General features: G+C 45.8%; 2 protein-coding genes across 3 annotated transcripts in view; both read right to left on the minus strand.

The window, feature by feature from the left end:
- Window positions 1–1,371, minus strand: part of LOC140724386 (zinc-binding protein A33-like) — a 51,399-nt gene extending 50,028 nt beyond the window's left edge. Inside the window, exon 1 of the mRNA XM_073038833.1 lies at window positions 1,186–1,371. Coding sequence (XP_072894934.1) covers window positions 1,186–1,371 — 186 coding nt within the window. The remainder of the gene's footprint in view (window positions 1–1,185) is intronic.
- A 9,415-nt stretch (window positions 1,372–10,786) lies between these two features.
- Window positions 10,787–18,881, minus strand: LOC140724385 (uncharacterized). 2 transcript variants are annotated; one of them, XR_012098116.1, is made up of 3 exons: window positions 18,378–18,881; window positions 16,691–16,958; window positions 10,787–14,425 (listed from the first exon to the last, which is right to left on the minus strand). XR_012098116.1 is itself a non-coding variant. In XM_073038832.1 (2 exons), exons 1-2 carry the CDS (start codon window positions 16,375–16,377, stop codon window positions 13,823–13,825), a joined length of 612 nt encoding a protein of 203 aa, XP_072894933.1. In that variant the 5' UTR covers window positions 16,378–16,485; the 3' UTR covers window positions 10,787–13,822. The 2 variants fall into 2 exon arrangements, 1 of the variants encoding a protein (XP_072894933.1); XM_073038832.1 differs by lacking the exons at window positions 16,691–16,958; window positions 18,378–18,881 and adding an exon at window positions 16,369–16,485.
- Between the last annotated feature and the right edge of the window lie 2,077 nt (window positions 18,882–20,958).

Below are 20,958 nucleotides of genomic sequence, written 5' to 3' on the forward strand. Positions count from 1 at the left end.
CCATTGGACATCTGCAGCCAGACAGAAAATGCTCCATTTATTCACACGTTCTGCCTCCTGTCAATCAGCCACTGCTTTATCTGTGCTGGACTCTTTCTGTAATATCATGGGCTCGTAGCTTGTTAAACAGCCTCATGTCTGCCACCTTTTCAAAGGCCTGAAATTCAAAGTACACAACATCAACCGATTGTCCTTTGTCTATCCCGCCTGTTATTTCTTCAATGAATTTCAACAGATTTCTCAGGAAACTATGCTGACTCCGGCTCTTTTTATCATTTGCCCAAAGTTCCCTGAGACATCATCCTTAATAATCGAATCCAATATCTTCCCAAACACTGAGGTCAGACCAGCTGGCCTTCGGTTTCCTTCCCTCTGCCTCTCTCGCTTCCTGAAGAGTGGAGTGACACTGTTGTACTCCCCTTCCGCCGGAATTCCTCTTCCACACCACACTGTTCCTTACTCTTCACCTATTCCCTATTCTTCCTTATCTCTCTTCATCTCCCCCCTCTGTCTTCTCCATCTTTCAATCCCCACTCTCCCTTCTCTCTCTCTCACTCTCTTTTCCCCCCTACACTCCCTTTTCACTTATACTACCCCGTCTCTTCATATCCACTCCCCGTCTCTCTCCCGGACCCCACACTCCCTTCTCTCTTCTATTGCCCTCTCTCCCTAATCTCTCCCCCAGGCCCCACTCCCCCTTCTTTCCTCTCCCCACTCCCCCGTCTTTCTTCTCCCAAATCTCACTTCGTTCTCTGCATTGCAGGGGCAAACCTAGCTACAACAAGACCAGCCAGACCGCCCAACCCAGCCAGACCCATGCCCACACCAACCCACCCTCTGCACCTCCTTTACCTGAAATTGCCTGAGGACAGAACTCAGACATTTCCTGAGACGGGAAATGCCCCACCTCAACCACCAAGGCGCCTCACCACAGGGGTGGCAGACCTTCTCCCTCCCCCCCCCCCCATAGGATGAAGGTCAGGGCCCCCGGCGCATTTGCTCTCTCGCCCTCTCCCGCCCGGGGGACCTGAGGCCACATATACCTGTCGTAGTACACTGGGGAAAGGGAAACACGCAGAGGTGGATGGCACTTGTCGATACAGGTGCCCAGCACACCATCCTCCCAGGCAACCCCGCCGCATAGCGCGCTACAGCCCCTTCGAGCGCCAGCTACTAGCCTGTTACCTGGCGTTCATCGACACAGAACACCAAACAGGCCCCGACCCTGTCGTCCTCCGCCCTCACCTCCCCATAATGCGATGGGTCAAGTCCCCTGATTCCTCCCACAAAGAGGGCCGTCCTCCATTGTCCAGTGGAAGCTACATTGCGGAGCGGGCTGAACCCGGTCCTGAAGGGGTCAGCCGCCCCCATGAACAAGTCATGGCTTTCCCCCAGTCCCAGAACCCTGCCCTGGACATCCCCAAGGTACAACCCTCCTCAGCGTGTTGGGGTCAACCCTTCGATTCCCTCGATCCCGACGACAAACTGCACTCCTGGTTCACAGACGGCTCCAGCCGCTGGAAAGGGGGAGACCATTGTGGACAGCGGCAGCACTTCATCCCGCCACGGGCAAAATTAACCACAGAGAGGGAGGGGGGTTCCAGTCAACTTGCCGAGCTGGCAGCAGTAGCCCTCCCCCTCCAAAACACCACCGGACCAATCCACATCTACACTGACTCCTGGGCTAATGGCATTTGCGGTGTGGATGGCCACACCGGGAGCACCGGATGCATTCCGGCCCTCACCCCATCCTCCCGTCACCATAACAGGGACCGTGTTCCCCTCGTCCTCACCTACCACCCCACCAGCCTCCGGATCCAGCATATTACCTCCGCCACCTTCAACAGGACCCCACCACTAAGCACATCTTTCCCTCTCTAAGCCTCTCTGCTTTTCGCAGTGATCGTTCCCTCCGCGACTGCCCGGTCCACACGTTCCTCCCCACAGATCTCCCACCGGGTACTTATCCCTGCAAGCGTAAGTGCTACACCTGTCCCTACAACTTCTCTCTTACCACCATTCAGGGCCCCAGACAGTCCTTCCAGGTGAGGCAACACTTCACTTGTGAGTCTGCTGGGGTCATCTATTGCATCCGGTGCTCCCGGTGCGGCCTCCTCTACATCGGCGAGACCCGACGCAGATTGGGGGACCGCTTCGTCGAGCACCTCCGCTCCGTCCACCACAATAGACAGTATCCCCCGGTTGCCATTCACCTCAACTCTGCTTCACATTCCCATTCGGATATGTCCATACATGGCCTCCTCTACTGCCATGATGAGGCTAAACCAGGTTGGAGGAGCAACACCTCATATACCGTCTGGGTAGTCTCCAGCCCCTTGGTATGAACACCAAATTCTCCAACTTCCGGTAATTACCCCCTCCTCCCTTCCCCTATCCCAGTTTCACTCCGCCTCCTCTTCCAGCTGCCTATCTCATGATTCTGTCTTCTTCTACTACCCATAGTGCTTTCCCCTTACATTCCTTCTTCACCTTTCCTGCCTATCCCTCCGTGCTTCCCCTCCCCCACCCCTCGATCTTTCCTCTGATTGGTTTTTCACCTGGCACCTACCAGACTTCTCCTTCCCACCCACACCCACCTTCTTTGTAGGGCTCCTGCCCCCTCCTTCTTCAGTCCTGACGAAGGGCCTCGTCCCGAAACGTTGACTGCTCGTTTCCACGGATGCTGCCTGACCTGCTGAGTTCCTCCAGCTTGTTAGTACGTGTTGATCTTCATTTAACTGTGTTTCCTAATATGATCTTCCAAACCCAAAACTGATTTAAAAGTTTCCCAAATTCCCATCTGATAAAACGTGAAATCAACACTTTTATCAAAAATGTAATGCAACTCTCGATTACCACACATTCCACAAGTTTTCATAAATGAGACGTTCATGATATTGGCCTAAAACAAGGAGGATCAGACGGGGAGCTGAAGGTTTTAGAATGGACACTATGACAACAACCATTTTCCAGGAGGAAAATGGATGGCCAAACCTCGAAATACAATCCAAAAAGTTAATATTTTCACACAAGAAGCTACATATATACCTGTTGAATCAAGAATTTCTATAAGTGTGTCATACAATTTATACCCATTCACAACTCTATACCCTGCCCCTTTCCTTATAAAACTGGCAACATCACCCCTCCGCCAACTACCCTGTCAAGCCAAACGAAAATATATTCCGTGCACAGGAATAAAAACTTAAAATGTGCAGGTTTCCTGAACAGATATAACATCGGAAGAGTCTGACAAATCAGAAATAAACTTCTTAAAGTCTTGACCATTATAAATCAGATTTATTGCATTTCATTGATATATTTTAATACTATTATGTATGTTCACAAGTAGACTGGGATACAGATACCCCACCCAACAAAACTTCATTTGAAGCTTCCCACAAAACACCAGTTACACCGAGATCCCTTTCTGCAGATTTCACAATAATTTTAATTTCTTCAGTAGGATGAGATGTCTGAGCAGTACAATTCACTACATCGGTTATAAACATCACAAACTTCATTTTATCCAGCAGTGAAGTGTCTTTGGTGAGAGAACTGTGATGCCGGCATATATCCACTGATGTCACAGTCTGTTCTCTGAGTGGGATCACTTTATCCAGTTTACCTGCTCTGCTTGCTGTACTTGTCCTTGAACAGGCCCTTCTGCTCACTGGGTTGTTCTGAACCAATTGAACTGGTCACTTCATGCCTTACTAAACCAATCCCTTCTGCCTACACAAGGAACACATCCTTCCATTCTCCTCACATTCACGTGGTATCTAATAGCCTCCATCACATCTGCCTCCCCCACAACCCCTGACATTCACTCCAGACACCCACCACTATGGGAATGAAAAACAAAACTTGAAACGCAAATCTCCTTTAAACATCCTCAGTCAGGTTTTTAACATCATTGTCTTTTCTAATTGTTTTTTTTTAACAGCAGCTATGCAGAGAAAAGATACAAAATGAACTAAATTACAAAATACTTCAATAGTGCAAAAAGGACCAATGAGGATGTGTTCCCCCTTTCTCCTGAAGTGCATGCCCACTGGCATTGGACATTTCCTCCTTAGAGAAAAAATCCCGGCTGTCCACTCTGTCTGTGTCTCTCACATTCCTGTAAACGCCTGTCAGACCTCCCTCAGCCTCTGGCACTCCGGAGAAAATTACCCGAGATTGTCCGGTCTCACTTTACCCAGGCAGCATCCTGTTAAGCCTCTTCCACTCACCATCCAAAACCTACACATTATTCCTGCATTCGAATGCAATTCTCCAGATGTGGTTAAACTAGAGATTTATACAACTGCAACATAACTGTCTGACAATGGAACCACTATCTGGGAGTTATGAACTCGGATTCCAAGATCCCCCTGTAGATCATCACAGTCCAATCTCGCCCCATGAATATAACAGCAAAGAGATAATGCTGAGGCTTTATAAGACAAGAGTCAGGCCGCACTTGGAGTATTGTCAACAGTGTTGGGCCCCATATCTCAGACAGGATGTGTTGTCATTGGAGAGAGTCCAGAGGAGGTTCACTAGGATGATTTCGGGAATGAAGGGGTTAAAATATGAGGAGCACTTGGCAGCTTTGACCCTGTGCTCACTGGAACTCAGAAAAATGCAGGGGCATCTCATTGAAACCTACCGAATGTTGAAAGGACTGGATAAGGTGGATGTGGAGAAGGTATTACCTGTGGTGGGGCACAGCCACAAAGTTGAGGGGCCACCTTTTCAAACAGAGGTAAGCAGGATATTTTTTTTATTAGCCAAGGTGTATTGGATCTGTGGAATGCTCTGCCACAGACTGTGGTGGAGGCCGAGTGTGTAGGTATATTCAAGGCGGAAGTTGATCGTTTCCTGATCAGTCAGGGCATCAAAGGATATGGCGGGAGGTCAGATATCTGGAATTGAGTGCGATCTGGGATCAGCCATGATGGGAAGGTGGCTGACTCAATGGGCTGAATGGCCTAATTCTGTTTCTATGCCTTATGGACTTATGAACACAAGCCCCCTCAATCATGATGAATCTCCTCTGCACTCTTCCAGCACAAAACATCCTTTGTACAGAATGCTAAGCGGAACTGAATGCAACTTTTCAAGAACGTTGTCAAGTCAGGCAGCATCTGTTGAGGGGAATAGAGTCGATGGTTGGGACAGAACCCCTCCCTTATGGCACTAACACAGGCCTTTCGGCCCAACCTTTCCATGCTGTCCTCCTGTCCATTTAAACTAATCCCTCTGCCTGTCTTTGACACAGAACACAGAAATCTACAGCACATTACAGGCTCTTCAGCCCACAATGTTGTACCGACCATGTAACCTACTCTAGAGACTGCCTAGGATTTCCTGATCGTATATCCCTCTATGTGTCTAAGCTCCATGAACTTATCTAAGAATCTCTTAAAATATCCTATTGTATCCACCTCCACCATCGCTGCAGGCAGCCCATTCCATGCACCCACCACTCTCTGTGTAAGAAACTTACCCTGACATTCCCTCGGTACCGACTTCCAAGCAGCTTAAAACTACGTCCCCTCGTGTTAGTCACTTCAAGCCTGGGAAAATGCTTCTGGCTATCCACATGGTCAAAGCCTCTCATCATCTTATACACCTCTATCAGGTCACCTCTCATCCTCCGTCGCTCCAAGAAGGAAAGGCCAAGTTCACTCAATCTATTCTCATAAGGCATGCTCTCCAATCCAAGAGCAATATCCTTGTAAATCTACTCTCCACTCTCTATAGTATCCACATCCTTCCTGTAGTGAGGTCACCAGAACTGAACACAGGACTCTCAAGTGGGGTCCAACTAAGCCCACAGCCCTGCCGTGTTGGGGTACAATTACTTATGTACAGTTTAGGAAAAATATAGCTTCAACATTACCTCACAGCTCTTGAACTCAATCCCACGTTTGATGAAGGCCATCACACCAGACGCCTTCCTAACAACACTGCCAATCTCCACAGCAGCTTTGAGTGTCGTATGGACATGGACCCCAAGATCTCTCTGACCCTCCACACTGTCAAGAGTCTTACCATTAATATTATATTCTGTGTTCAAATTTGACCTGCAGAAATGAATCTCTTCATCTGTGTTGAACTCCATCTGCCACTTCCCAGTTCTGCATCTGAGGCGAGGAAATAGATCGCTGAGCCTCTGGCTAGGATCATTATGTCCTCATTGTCCACGGGAATGGTCCCAGAAGATTGGAGGGAGGCGAATGTTGTCCCCTTGTTCAAAAAGGGTAGTAGGGATAGTCCGGATAATTATAGACCATTGAGCCTTACATCTGTGGTGGGAAAGCTGTTGGAAAAGATTCACAAAGATAGGATTTATTGGCATTTAGAGAATCATGGTCTGATCAGTGACAGTCAGCATGGCTTTCTGAAGGGCCGAACGTGTCTGACAAGCCTGATGGAGTTCTTCTAGAAGGTGACCAGGTATATAGATAAGGGTAGTGCAGTGGATGTGATCTACATGGATTTAGTAATGCATTTGATAAGGTTCCACACGGTAGGCTTAATCAGAAAGTCAGAAGGCATGGGATCCAGGGATGTTTGACCAGGTGGATTCAGAATTGGCTTGCCTGCTGAAAGCAGAGAGTTGTGGTGGAGGGAGTACATTTGGATTGGAGGGTTGTGACTAGTGGTGTCCCACAAGGATCAGTTCTGGGACCCCTACTTTTCGAGATTTTTATTAACGACCTGGATGTGGGGGTAGAAAGATGGGTTGGCAAGTTTTCAGAAGACACAAAGGTTGGTGGTGTTGTGGATATTGCAGAGGATTTTCAAAGATTGCAGAGAGACATTGATAGGATGCAGGAGAGGGCTGAGAAGTGGCAGATAGAGTTCAACTTGGAGAAGTGTGAGGTGGTACACTTTGGAAGGACAAACTCCAAGGCAGAGTACAAAGTAAATGGCAGGATACTTGGAAGTGTGGAGGAGGAGAGGGATCTGGGGCTACATGTCCACAGATCCCTGAAAGTTGCCTCACTGGTAGACAGAGTATTTAAGAAAGCTTATGGGGTGTTAGCTTTCATAAGTCGAGGGATAGAGTTTAAGAGACGCGATGTAACGATGCAGCTCTATAAAACTCTGGTTGGGCCACACTTGGAGTACTCTGTCCAGTTCTGGTCACCTCACCATAAGAAGGATGTGGAAGCACTGGAAAGGGTACAGAGGAGATTTACCAGAATGCTGCCTGATTTAGAGAGCATGGATTATGATCAGAGATTAAGGGAGCTAGGGCTTTACTCTCTGGAGAGAAGGAGGATGAGAGGAGAAATGATAGAGATATAGTTGATATTAAGGGGAATAGATAGATAGCCAGCGCCTCTTCCCCAGGGCACCACTGCTCAATACACGAGGACATGGCTTTAAGGTAAGGGGAGGGAAGTTCAAGGAGGATATTAGAGGAAGATTTTATACTCAAGAGAGTGGCTGGTGCGTGGAATGCACTGCCTGAGTCAGTGATGGAGGCAGATACACTAGTGAAGTTTAAGAGGCTACTGGACAGGTATATGGAGGAATTTAACCTTAGGGAGGCAGAGTTTAAGGGTCGGCACAACATTGTGGGCCGAAGGGCCTTTACTGTGCTGTATTGTCCTATGTTCTATCTATTTCTCGCTGGAATCTCTTTTAATTTAATTTAATTGAAGGCACGACACAGTACAGAAAACGTAATGCATTACATTTTCCTCCATTTTCTTTGATAACTTACCCCTGAACAACACCACAACGTCATCAGTGGGGCCTTCTGGGAGTTGTAGTCATTTGTCCTCGCTCGCTCCCTGTCGAAGCATGTTTCGTCAGCCACCACAGACGTCACCGAAACAGACCCACCGAGGCGCGAAGGGGAATCACACCCGTCCTTGTGGGCGCCGAGGCCGGCGACACCGACAGAAGCGAATCGCTGATCTCCGCCATGGCGATGGAGCGGAAGAGGAGGGGCTGCTCATGGGCCGATTTCTTCCAGCCTATCGTAGCTCAGACTTAACACAGACCCCTGCTGTCACTGGCTGTGGTGCCTGTCACTCAAATGGGAACTCAGAGGGTGATTAGTTTATGTAAACGTCAGTCAGCCTTCCTGACCTTATGAGTTTGGATTTGGATTTATAACGGGACAGGAAGCAAATTGGGAGAAATGTGAGTTTTTATGTGATGGTTCATCAGTCTCCGAGTTACATTATTGACAATTAAAGGGCAAAGGCCGTTGTGAGGTGATTTACTGGAGGTTATATGGAGATAATATTGGAAGGGATATCAAACTTGGAATTGTTTGGGATATAATTTGGAAAATGGGGGGATTTGTGGGTATCATAATATTCCAGTGATGATTAATGAGGGCAAAATGATTGTTACTGAAACAGGGGAGGTTGTGTTACTGGCTGGGTCATTTGCTGAGATTCATAATCAGGATAATTTAAGTGAAGAAGTTAAACAATGTAGGGATCTGTTTTTCACTGCTGGAATGATGTGCTGGAAGTCAGCTGTAGCAATGATAGTATCACTGATGGAGAGATTTCTTTGTATGAATTTAAGAAGTCTATTAATAATGCAGGTCAGGTGTTCCCAGGAAAGAGTGATATTTGAAATTGTAATTGTTTCTAATTCGCTTTTGTGAAAATATTAAATGTTTGAATTGTGCATCTACTTTCCTCATGGAAAATGGAAATAGTCGTGCCAATTCTAAAACCTGGCAGATCCCCATCTGATCCTTCTAGTTATGGGCCTATATCGTGAATGTCTCATTTATGTAAACTTATGGAATGTATGGTAATCAAGCGCTTGAGTTATATTTTGGAAAGAGTGGTGATAAAGTGTTTTATTAGAGTGGATTTTGGAAGGGTGAAATGACATTAGATTCAGTTTTAGACTTGGAAGATGATATTCGGAAAACAATTAAATAAAGATGTTGTAATAGCAGTATTTCTTGATACTGAAAAGGGAAATGATATGGAAGAAAGGACTTTTGATTAAATTAGGAGTGAGGGGGACATTGTATAATTTTTTTGAGTTTTTTTTGGATGGACTGTCCAAGTATCGGTCGGCATGTTATGTTTGTGTTTCTATGAGATAGAGAATGGGATCCCACAAGGCAGTATTTGTAGCCCTTCATTATTTAATATTATGATTAATGATATTTTCTCTGAGATGGGAAAATGGGATACCCTGGGTAAATCACAATATACAGATGACGTAGCTTTATAGATTAGAGGTTTTAATTGCAATTTACAATTAATAGGTCAAACAGTGGGCAGATTGATGAGGATTTTAAGCTTTCAGTCGTTAAAACACATTACGTGGTTTACAAACAGCATTAATAGACTTGCAGTTGATTTTAAATTATATGATTAGTGTCTTGAGGAAGTGGCAGTGGCAAGATTTCTCAGAATGTGGATGGATAATAAGCTGACATGGAAGCACCTATCAGTAAAATAATTGATAAATGTAAAATAGCTTTAAATCTCCTCAGGCATGTATGTGGGTATACTTGGGTGCAACATGAAAATCTTTGTTGATCAATTATATTTGTTTAATTTGATCTGTTCTTGATTATGTCTGTGTGGCTAATGGATCAGCTTCATCTTCAAATTAAAAATGTTTGTATGTGATACAATTACAGACTTTAAGATTGTGTTCTGGTGCAGTAATGTCATCTCCTGTTTTGGCTTTACTGATTGCAATGGGACAATTGCCCTCAAAGTAACAGAGGTTCAAGTTGATGTCAACATACTGGATTAATTTGCGGGGGCAAGGAAATGATCATCCTGTTAAAGGTGTGCTGGAGGACGGTTGGGGACATCACAAGAAGAGTGTTTTTTGTTTTGGGTGGCTGGGTTCTTACCACGCTGGGAATATTGGTGTATTTGATGATACAATAAGTCCCACTGTAGCTTTCTCCGTAACCCCACCTTGTTTTCTCCAATGACTTCAGTTGATTTTAGGTTACACGATCGGTTTCGGTTCTGCCTGAGTGTCTGTTGGTTCATCAGTATATTAATGAAAGTTGTTATCATACAGTAACCATTTTTACAGATGAATCAAAAGATAAGTTTACTGGGGATGTTGGTGTGGCTGTTTTTGTGTGCCTGAATTGCAGGTAATGGTAAAGAAATGACTTATAGCCATTTATCAGCATAGGAAGCAGAATTCTTTCCCAACAGTTTAGGTTTACAGTGGGTGGAGGAAATTGGTCCTTATAATTTGCTCAGAATACATTTTGGTTTTGATGAGTCTTAAACAGGTCATTCTGACAGTAGGTCAGATTGACTGTTGGAAACTTGTCAAACGGTATTTCATATATAAAGTTTGATTTATATGTCTGCACATTATGACATATAGGGTAGCAAAGGTGAGTGGGATGTTGGATTATTGGGATGCTGTTAAAATCCAACAAAAGGCAACGAAAAAAACCATAAGAATGGTAAAGACGAAATATGAGGGCAAACTGGCCAACAATATAAATCAGGATACTAAAAGTTTAGTTTTCAGTTACATGAAGAGTGAAAGGGAGATGAGAGTTGATACTGGACCACTGGAAAATGATGCTGGTGAAGTAGTAATGGGGGACAAAGAAATGGCAGATGAACTTAATGAACAATCTTCACTGTCTTTTCCAGTCAGCACCGCCCCCACTTGTCCCATTTAACCTGTCTCATTATGGGTGGACTTTAGGACCCGGGGGAGCTCAGGACCCGCCGCCCGCAGCTGCTGCTGAATCCCCGGTGTATCTGTTCGGTTGACGGATGCGGTGAACGAGTTAAAATTAATCGATCGATAATTCTCATCTCGTGTTTATTTCACTCCATAGAACCATAGAACACTACAGCACAGAAAACAGGCCATTTGGCGCTTCTAGTCTGTGCGGAAACTTTATCCGCTCGTCCCATTGACCTGCACCCAGTCCGTAACCCTCCAGACCTCTCCCATCCATGTATCTATCCAATTTATTCTTAAAACTTAAGAGTGTTCCCACATTTATCACGTCAGATGGCAGCTCGTTCCACACTCCCACCACTCTCTGAGTGAAGAAGATCCTCCTCATGTTCCCCCTAAACCTTTCCGCTTTCACCCTAAAGCCATGTCCTCCCATTTTTATCTTTCCTAATCTAAGTGGAAAGAACCTTCTCACATTTACTGTCTATACCCCTCATAATTTTGTAAACCTCTATCAAATCCCCCCTCAGTCTTCTATGCTCCAAGGAATAAAGTCCTAACCTGTTCAATCTTTCCCTGTAACTCAACTCCTGAACACCTGGCAACATCCTAGTAAATCTTCTCTGCAGTCTTTCAATCTTACTGATATCCTTCCTATAGTTAGGTGACCAGAACTGCAGATAATACTCCAAATTTGTCTTCACCAATGCCTGATACAACCTCAGCATAACATCCCAACTCCTGTACTCAGTACTTTCATTTATGAATGCCAGGATGCCAAAGGCCTTCTTTACAACCCTGTCTACCTGTGACTCCCAGATCCCTTTGTTTCTCCGCACTCCTCAGTGCCCTACCATTTACTGTGTATGTCCTACCTAGGTTTGTCCTTCCAAAACATAACACCTCACACCTGTCTGCATTAAATTCCATCTGTCATTTTCTGGCCCATTTTTCCAGTTGGTCCAGATCCCTCGGCAAGCTTTGAAAGCCTTCCTCGCTGTCCACAACGCCTCCAATCTTGGTGTCATCAGCAAAATTGCTGATCCAATTGACCACATCTATATCATTGATATAGACAACAAACAACCATAGTCCCAGCACAGATCCCTGAGGCACACCACTAGTCACAGGCCTCCAGTCTGAGAAGCAATCATCCACTACCACTCTCTGTCTTCTCCCACACAGCCAATTCCGAATCCAGTTTACAACCTCTCCATGGACACCTCGTGTCTGAACCTTCTGAACTAACCTCCCATGTGGGACCTTGTCAAAGGCCTTACTAAAGTTCATGCAGACAACATCCACAGCCTTTCCTTCATCTACTTTCTTGGTAACCTCTTCGAAAAATTCTACAAGATTTGTTAAACATGATCTACCACGCACAAAGCCATACTGACTATCAGCCCTTGGCTGTCCAAATACTTGTATATCCGATCTCTCAGAACACCTTCCAATAACTGACCTACTACTGATGTCAGGATCACCGGCCTGTAATTACCTGGTTTACTATTGGAGCCTTTTTTAAACAACAGAACTACAAGAGCTACCCTCCAATCCTCCGGCACTGCACCCGTGGCTGAAGATATTGTAAATATTTCTGTCAGGGCCCCTGCAATTTCTACACTAGTCTCTCTCAAGGTCCGAGGAAATATCAAGTCAGGCCCGGGGGATTTATCTACCTTTATGCACTGTAAGGCAGCAAGCACCTCCTCCTCTTTAATCTACAAATGTTCCATGACACTACTGCTTGTTTCCCTTCCTTCCATATACACTATACCAGTTTCCTGAGTAAATACTGATGCAAAAAAACTGTTTAAGATCTCCCCCATCTCGTGAGGCTCCACACATAGACGACCACTCTGATCTTCTAGGGGACCAATTTTGTCCCTTACTATCCTTTTACGCTTAATATACTTGTAGAAACCCTTCGGGTTTACCTAAACATTATCTGCCAAAGCCACCTCATGTCTTTTTTCCTTCCTGATTTCCTTCTTTAGTATTTTCTTACATTTTCTATACTGTTCAAGTAACTCATTTGTTCTTTGTTGCCTCTACCTGCTATACACCTCTCTCTTTTTCTTAACCAGATCACCAATATCCCTTGAAAACCAAGGTTCCCTATGCCTGTTAACTTTGCCTTTAATCCTGGCAGGAACATGCAAACTCTGCACTCTCAAACTTTCGCCTTTGAAGGCCTTCCACTTACTGAACACATCCTCGCCAGAAAAAAAAAATTATCCCAATCCACTCTTCCTAGATCCTTTTTCATTTCCACAAAATTGGCCCTTCTCCAATTTAGAACCTCAACTTGAGGACCAGTCCCATCCTTATACATAATTAACTTGAAACTAATGACATTATGGTCACTGGACCCAAAATGTTCGCCTACACATACTTCTGTCACCTGACTGTCTGGTTTCCTAATAGGAGATCAAGTATTGCATCCTCTCTCGTAGGTACCTCTATATATTGATTTTAGAAAACTTTCCTGAAAACATTTCACAAACTCCAAGCCATCTAGTCTTTTTACAGTTTGGGAGTCCCAGTCAATATGAGGAAAAGTAAAATTCCCTACTATTACAACTTCCTGTTTCTTACATCGGTCTTCTATCTTTATACAGGTTTGCTCCTCCAATTCTCTCTGACTATTGGGCGGTCTATAATACACCCCTATTAGTGTGGTCATACCTTTCCTGTTCCTCAGCTCCACCCATATGGCCTCTGTAGACAAGCCCTCCGGGCTGTCCTGTCTACGCACAGCTGTGATATTTTCCCTGAATAGTAATGCCACTCCTCCCCCTTTCATCACTCCCCCTCTATCACGTCTGAAACAACAAATAATTCTATCACGTATAAACCTTAGGTCAGAGGTTATCTTTTTGTATTAATGTATTAAAAATAAATTATAAATTCTACCAATGGAATCTCTTACTAAAGGATTCATATTCAAACAGTATCCAACAAATCAGATTCTTGCATATATGGAAACTTAGATAATTATTTTTGTAAAAAATGTCTAACATGAAGATATTGCAGTAAGTGTGTATGAGAGAGAGAATATTTGCTAATTAACTCTTCATGTCATCAATCGACCATCACAAAATAAAGGAAAATAAAAATAAATAAATCTGCAAAAAAAAACAGATCCCCTTAATCACTAAAATTTAAACAACATTGGGAGAGAGAACTTAATATGACCTTTGTTAATGAAGATGGTCAACTCTGCTTTAATATGAACCAATATGAACCAATCAACCACATGGGCCGGTTTCAGTCGGTCCACCGAGAAAACCTCCTCTCTCCCCCCAATGTCCAGCACGAACGTGGACCCGTTGTTCCTGATCACCGTAAACGGCCCCTCGTAGGGCAGCTGTAGCGGTGCCCGATGTCCGCCCTGTCGTACAAACACAAACTTACAGTTTCGCAGGTCTTTGGGTACGCAGGTTGGGTTCTGCCCATGCTGCGAAGTGGGTATGGGGGCCAGGTTGCCGAGCCTCTCGCGTAGTCTGCTCAGGACTGCTGCGGGTTCTTCCTCTTGCCCCCTTGGGGCTGGTATGAACTCCCCTGGGATGACCAGGGGTGCGCCGTACACCAACTCGGCCGACGAGGTGCGCAGATCTTCTTTGGGCGCCGTGCGGATTCCGAGCAGGACCCAGGGAAGCTTGTCCACCCAGTTAGGCCCTTTGAGGCGGGCCATGAGAGCCCCTGTCTGAGGAGTCAAGGGCCAGGGGTCTCTCTGCTCTCGGTCCAGCGTAAAACCCTTGGGGAGACATTAGATGTCCATCCACTTTCATCGAGTCAAACCACGGGAAAGGTTCGTGTCGGCCACCCGACCGCGCCTGAGGCCCAGCGGCCTTTCCCCGATCCCCGGGGCCCCGCTGCCCGTGTCTCCCCCGATCCCCAGGGCCCCGCTGCCCCAGTCTCCCCCCCCGATCCCCGGGGCCCCGCCACCTGAGTCTCCCCCCGATCCCCGGGGCCGCGCCGCCCGAGTCTCCCCCCGATTCCCGGAGCCCCGCCGCCCGAGTCTCCCCCCGAACCCCGGGGCCCGGCTGCCCGAGTCTCCCCCCGATCCCCAGCGCTGCCCGAGTCTCCCCCCTATCCCCGGGGCCCTGCTGCCCCAGTCTCCCCCCCCCGATCCCCGGGGCCCCACCACCTGAGTCTCCACCGATCCCCGGGGCCGCGCCGCCCGAGTCTCCCCCCCGATTCCCGGAGCCCCGCCGCCCGTCTCCCCCCAAACCCCGGGGCACCACTGCCCGAGTCTCCCCCCGATCCCCGGGGCCCGGCTGCCCGAGTCTCCCCCCGATCCCCAGCGCTGCCCTAGTCACCCCCTATCCCCGGGGCCCCGCTGCCCGAGTCTCCCCCCTATCCCCGGGGCCCCGCTGCCCGAGTCTCTCCCCGATCCCCGGGACCGGCTGCCCGAGTCTCCCCCCGATCCCCGGGGCCCGGCTGCCCGAGTCTCCCCCGATCCCCAGCGCTGCTCGAGTCTCCCACCCCCGATCCCCGGGGCCCCACTGCCCGAGTCTCCCCCCCGATCCCCGGGGCCCTGCTGCCCGAGTCTCCCCCCCGATCCCCGGGGCCCTGCTGCCCTGTAGATCAACACAGTCCAATATCACCCCATGAATATAACAGCAACGAGATAATGCTGAGGCTTTATAAGACACGAGTCAGGCCACACTTGGAGTATTGTCAACAATGTTGGGCCCCATATCTCAGACAGGATGTGTTGTCATTGGAGAGAGTCCAGAGGAGGTTCAGAAAGATGATTTCAGGAATGAAGGGGTTAAAATATGAGGAGCACTTGGCAGCTTTGACCCTGTGCTCACTGGAACTCAGAAAAATACGGGGCATCTCATTGAAACCTACCGAATGTTGAAAGGACTGGATAAGGTGGATGTGGAGAAGGTATTTCCTGTGGTGGGGCACAGCCACAAAGTCGAGGGGCCACCTTTTCAAACAGAGGTAAGCAGCTTATTTTTTTTATTAGCCAAGGTGTATTGGATCTGTGGAATGCTCTGCCACAGACTGCGGTGGAGGCCGAGTGTGTGGGTATATTCAAGGCGGAAGTTGATCGTTTCCTGATCGGTCAGGGTATCAAAGGATATGGCGGGAGGTCAGATATCTGGAATTGAGTGCGATCTGGGATCAGCCATGATGGAAAGGCGGCTGACTCAATGGGCTGAATGGCCTAATTCTGTTCCTATGCCTTATGGACTTAGGAACACAAGCCCCCTCAATCATGATGAATCTCCTCTGCACTCTTCCAGCACAAAACATCCTTTGTACAGAATGCTAAGCGGAACTGAATGTAACTTTTCAAGAACGTTGTCAAGTCAGGCAGCATCTGTTGAGGGTAATAGATTCGATGGTTGGGACAGAACCCCTCTCTTACGGCACAAACACAGGCCCTTCGGCCCAACCTTTCCATGCTGTCCTCCTGTCCAATTAAACTAATCCCTCTGCCTGTCTTTGACACAGAACACAGAAATCAACAGCACATTACAGGCTCTTCAGCCCACAATGTTGTACCGACCATGTAACCTACTCTAGAGACTGCCTAGGATTTCCTGATCGTATATTCCTCTATGTTTCTAAGCTCCATGTACCTATCTAAGAGTCTCTTAAAATATCCTATTGTATCCACCTCCACCATCGCTGCAGGCAGTGCATTCCATGCACCCACCACTCTCTGTGTAAGAAACTTACCCCTGACATTCCCTCAGTACCGAATTCCAAGCAGCTTAAAACTACGTCCCCTCGTGTTAGTCACTTCAAGCCTGGGAAAATGCCTCTGGTTATCCACATGGTCAAAGCCTCTCATCATCTTATTACAATTACTTATGTACAGGTTAGGAGAAATATAGCTTCAACGTCACCTCACAGCTCTTGAACTCAATCCCACGGTTGATGAAGGCCATCACACCAGACGCCTTCCTAACAACACTGCCAACCTTCGCAGCAGCTTTGAATGTCGTATGGACACAGACCCCAAGATCTCTCTGACCCTCCACACTGCCAAGAGTCTCACCATTAATATGATATTCTGTGTTCAAATTTGACCTGCAGAAATGAATCTCTTCATCTGTGTTGAACTCCATCTGCCACTTCCCAGTTCTGCATCCGAGGCGAGGAAATAGATTGCTGAGCCTCTTGCTAGGATCATTATGTCCTTATTGCCCACGGGAATGGTCCCGGAGGATTGGAGGGAGGCGAATGTTGTCCCCTTGTTCAAAAAGGGTAGTAGGGTCAGTCCGGATAATTATAGACCATTGAGCCTTACATCTGTGGTGGGAAAGCTGTTGGAAAAGATTCACAAAGATAGGATCAATTGGCATTTAGAGAATCATGGTCTGATCAGTGACAGTCAGCATGGCTTTCTGAAGGGCAGATCGTGTCTAACAAGCCTGATGGAGTTCTTTTAGGAGGTGACCAGGCATATAGATGAGGGTATTGCAGTGGATGTGATCTACATGGATTTTAGTAATGCATTTAATAAGGTTCCACACTGTAGGCTTATTCAGAAAGTCAGAAGGCATGGGATCCAAGGATGTTTGACCAGGTGGATTCAGAGTTGGCTTGCCTGCAGAAAGCAGAGAGTTGTGGTGGAGGGAGTACATTCGGATTGGAGGGTTGTGACTAGTCGTGTCCCACAAGGATCAGTTCTGGGACCACTGCCTTTCGTGATTTTTATTAATGACCTGGATGTCGGGGTAGAAGGATGGATTGGCAAGTTTGCTGAAGACACAAAGGTTGGTGGTGTTGTGGACAGTGAAGAGGATTGTCAAAGAATGCAGAGAGACATTGATAGGATGCAGGAGAGGGCTGAGAAGTGGCAGATAGCGTTCAACCTGCAGAAGTGTGAGCTGGTACACTTTAGAAGGACAAACTCCAAGGCAGAGTACAAAGTAAATGGCAGGATACTTGGAAGAGTAGAGGAGCAGAGGGATCTGGGGCTACATGTCCACAGATCCCTGAAAGTTGCCTCACAGGTAGACAGAGTAGTTAAGAAAGCTTATGGGTTGTTAGCTTTTATAAGTCGAGGGATAGAGTTTAAGAGTGGTGATGTAATGATGCAGCTCTATAAAACTCTGGTTGGGCCACACTTGGAGTACTCTGTCCAGTTCTGGCCACCTCACTATAGGAAGGATGTGGAAGCATTGGAAAGGGTACAGAGCAGATTTACCAGAATGCTGCCTGGTTTAGAGTATGGATTATGATCAGAGATTAAGGGAGCTAGGGCTTTACTCTCTGGAGAGAAGGAGGATGAGAGGAGAAATGATAGAGGTATAGTTGATATTAAGGGGAACAGATAGAGTGGACAGCCAGCGCCTCTTCCCCAGGGCACCACTGCTCAATACAAGAGGACATGGCTTTAAGGTAAGGGGAGGGAAGTTCAAGGGGGATATTAGAGGAAGATTTTATACTCAGAGAGTGGTTGGTGCGTGGAATGCACTGCCCGAGTCAGTGGTGGAGGCAGATACACTAGTGAAGTTTAAGAGACTACTAGACAGGTGTATGGAGGAATTTAAATTTAGGGAGGCAGCGTTTAAGGGTCGGCACAACATTGTGGGCCGAAGGGCCTGTACTGTGCTGTATTGTTCTATGTTCTATCTATTTCTCGCTGGAATCTCTCTTTTAATTTTTTATTGAAGGCACGACACAGTACAGAAAACGTAATGCCTTACATTTTCCTCCATTTTGCTTTTATACCTTACCCCTAATCAACACCGCAACGTCATCAGTGGGGCCTTCTGGGAGTTGTAGTCATTGTTCCTCGCTCGCTCCCTGTCGAAGCATGTTTCGTCATCCACCACAGACGTCACCGAAACAGACCCACCGAGGCGCGAAGGGGAATCACACCCGTCCTTGTGGGCGCCGAGGCCGGCGACAGCGACAGATGCGAATCGCTGATCACCGCCATGGCGATGGAGCGGAAGAGGAGGGGCTGGTCATGGGCCGATTTCCTCCAGCCTATCGTAGCTCAGATGTAACACTGACCCCTGCTGGCATTGGCTGCCGTGCCTGTCGCTCAAATGGGAACTCAGAGGGTGATTAGTTTATGTGAACGTCAGTCAGCCTTCCTGTCTTTATTTGCTGAGATTCATAATCAGGATAATTTAAGTGAAGAAGTTAAACAATGTAGGGATCTGTTTTTCACTGCTGGAATGATGTGCTGGAAGTCAGCTGTAGCAATGATAGTATCACTGATGGAGAGATTTCTTTGTATGAATTTAAGACGTCTATTAATAATGCAGGTCAGGTGTTCCCAGGAAAGAGTGATATTTGAAATTGTAATTGTTTCTAATTCGCTTTTGTGAAAATATTAAATGTTTGAATTGTGCATCTACTTTCCTCATGGAAAATGGAAATAGTAGTGCCAATTCTAAAATCTGGCAGATCCCCATCTGATCCTTCTAGTTATAGGCCTATATCGTGAATGTCTCATTTATGTAAACTTATGGAATGTATGGTAATCAAGCGCTTGAGTTATATTTTGGAAAGAATGGTGATAATGTGTTTTATTAGAGTGGATTTTGGAAGGGTGAAATGACATTAGATTCAGTTTTAGGTTTGGAAGATGATATTCGGAAAGCACAATTAAATAAAGATGTTGTAATAGCAGTATTTGTTGATACTGAAATTTGAAATGTTATGGAAGGAAGGACTTTTGATTAAATGACGGAAATTAGGAGTGAGTGGAGATTGTATAATATTCTGAGTTTTTTTAATCTGGACTGACTGTGCAATTATGGGTCGGCATGTTATGTTTGTGTTTCTATGAGATAGAGAATGGGATCCCACAAGGCAGTATTTGTAGCCCTTCATTATTTAATATTATGATTAATGATATTTTCTCTGAGATGGGAAAATGGGATACCCTGGGTAAATCACAATATACAGATGATGTAGCTTTATATATTAGAGGTTTTAATTGCAATTTACAATTAATAGGTCAAACAGTGGGCAGATTGATGAGGATTTTAAGCTTTCAGTCATTAAAACACATACGTGGTTTACAAACAGCATTAATAGACTTGCAGTTGATTTTAAATTATATGATTAATGTCTTGAGGAAGTGTCAGTGGCAAGATTTCTCAGAATGTGGATGGATAATAAGCTGACATGGAAGCACCTATCAGTAAAATAATTGATATATGTAAAGGAGCTTTAAATCTCCTCAGACATCTATGTGGGTATACTTGGGTGCAACATGAAAATCTTTGTTGACCAATTATATTTGTTTAATTTGATCTGTTCTTGATTATGTCTGTGTGGCTAATGGATCAGCTTCATCTTCAAATTAAAAATGTTTGTATGTGATACAATTACAGACTTTAAAATTGTGTTCTGGTGCAGTAATGTCGTCTCCTGTTTTGGCTTTACTGATTGCAATGGGACAATTGCCCTCAAAGTAACAGAGGTTCAAGTTGATGTCAACATACTGGATTAATTTGCGGGGGCAAGGAAATGATCATCCTGTTAAAGGTGTGCTGGAGGAAGTTTGGGGACATCACAAGAAGAGGGTTTTTTGTTTTGGGTGGCTGGGTTCTTACCACGCTGGGAATATTGGTGTATTTGATGATACAATATGCCCCACTGTAGCTTTCTCCATAACCCCACCTTGTTTTTTCCAATGACTTCAGTTGATTTTAGGTTACACGATCGGATTCAGTTCTGCCTGAGAGTCTGTTGGTTCATCAGTATATTAATGAAAGTTATTATCATACAGTAACCATTTTTACAGATGAATCAAAAGATAAGTTTACTGGGGATGTTGGTGTGGCTGTTTTTGTGTGCCTGAATTGCAGGTAATGATAAAGAAATGACTTATAGCCATTTATCAGCATAGGATGCAGAATTCTTTCCCAACAGTTTAGTCTTACAGTGGGTGGAGGAAATTGGTCCTTATAATTTGCTCAGAATACATTTCGGTTTTGATGAGTCTTAAACAGGTCATTCTGACAGTAGGTCAGATTGACTGTTGGAAACTTGTCAAACGGTATTTCATATATAAAGTTTGATTTATATGTCTGCACATTATGGGCCCTGCACATCACACTGTTGAGGGAAATGATGATGTTGACTGTTTAGCACCAAAAGCTGTTAAATGTTAAGCTGTGGATATAGACCTTCCACTTAGCAAATTAGAAGCTAAAGGGTTGGTAGTGTTAAGAATTGGGGGCTTATGGCAAGACGTAGGATAATGGACATAAGGACAGACACCTTTACAGAATACATAAACCTGTTGGGTTTATAGAAGAAGGGCTTAAAACAAGGGAAGGAATGATATTGACA

This window comes from Hemitrygon akajei, unplaced genomic scaffold (assembly GCF_048418815.1).
Source record: "Hemitrygon akajei unplaced genomic scaffold, sHemAka1.3 Scf000201, whole genome shotgun sequence".
Lineage (NCBI taxonomy): Eukaryota > Metazoa > Chordata > Chondrichthyes > Myliobatiformes > Dasyatidae > Hemitrygon > Hemitrygon akajei.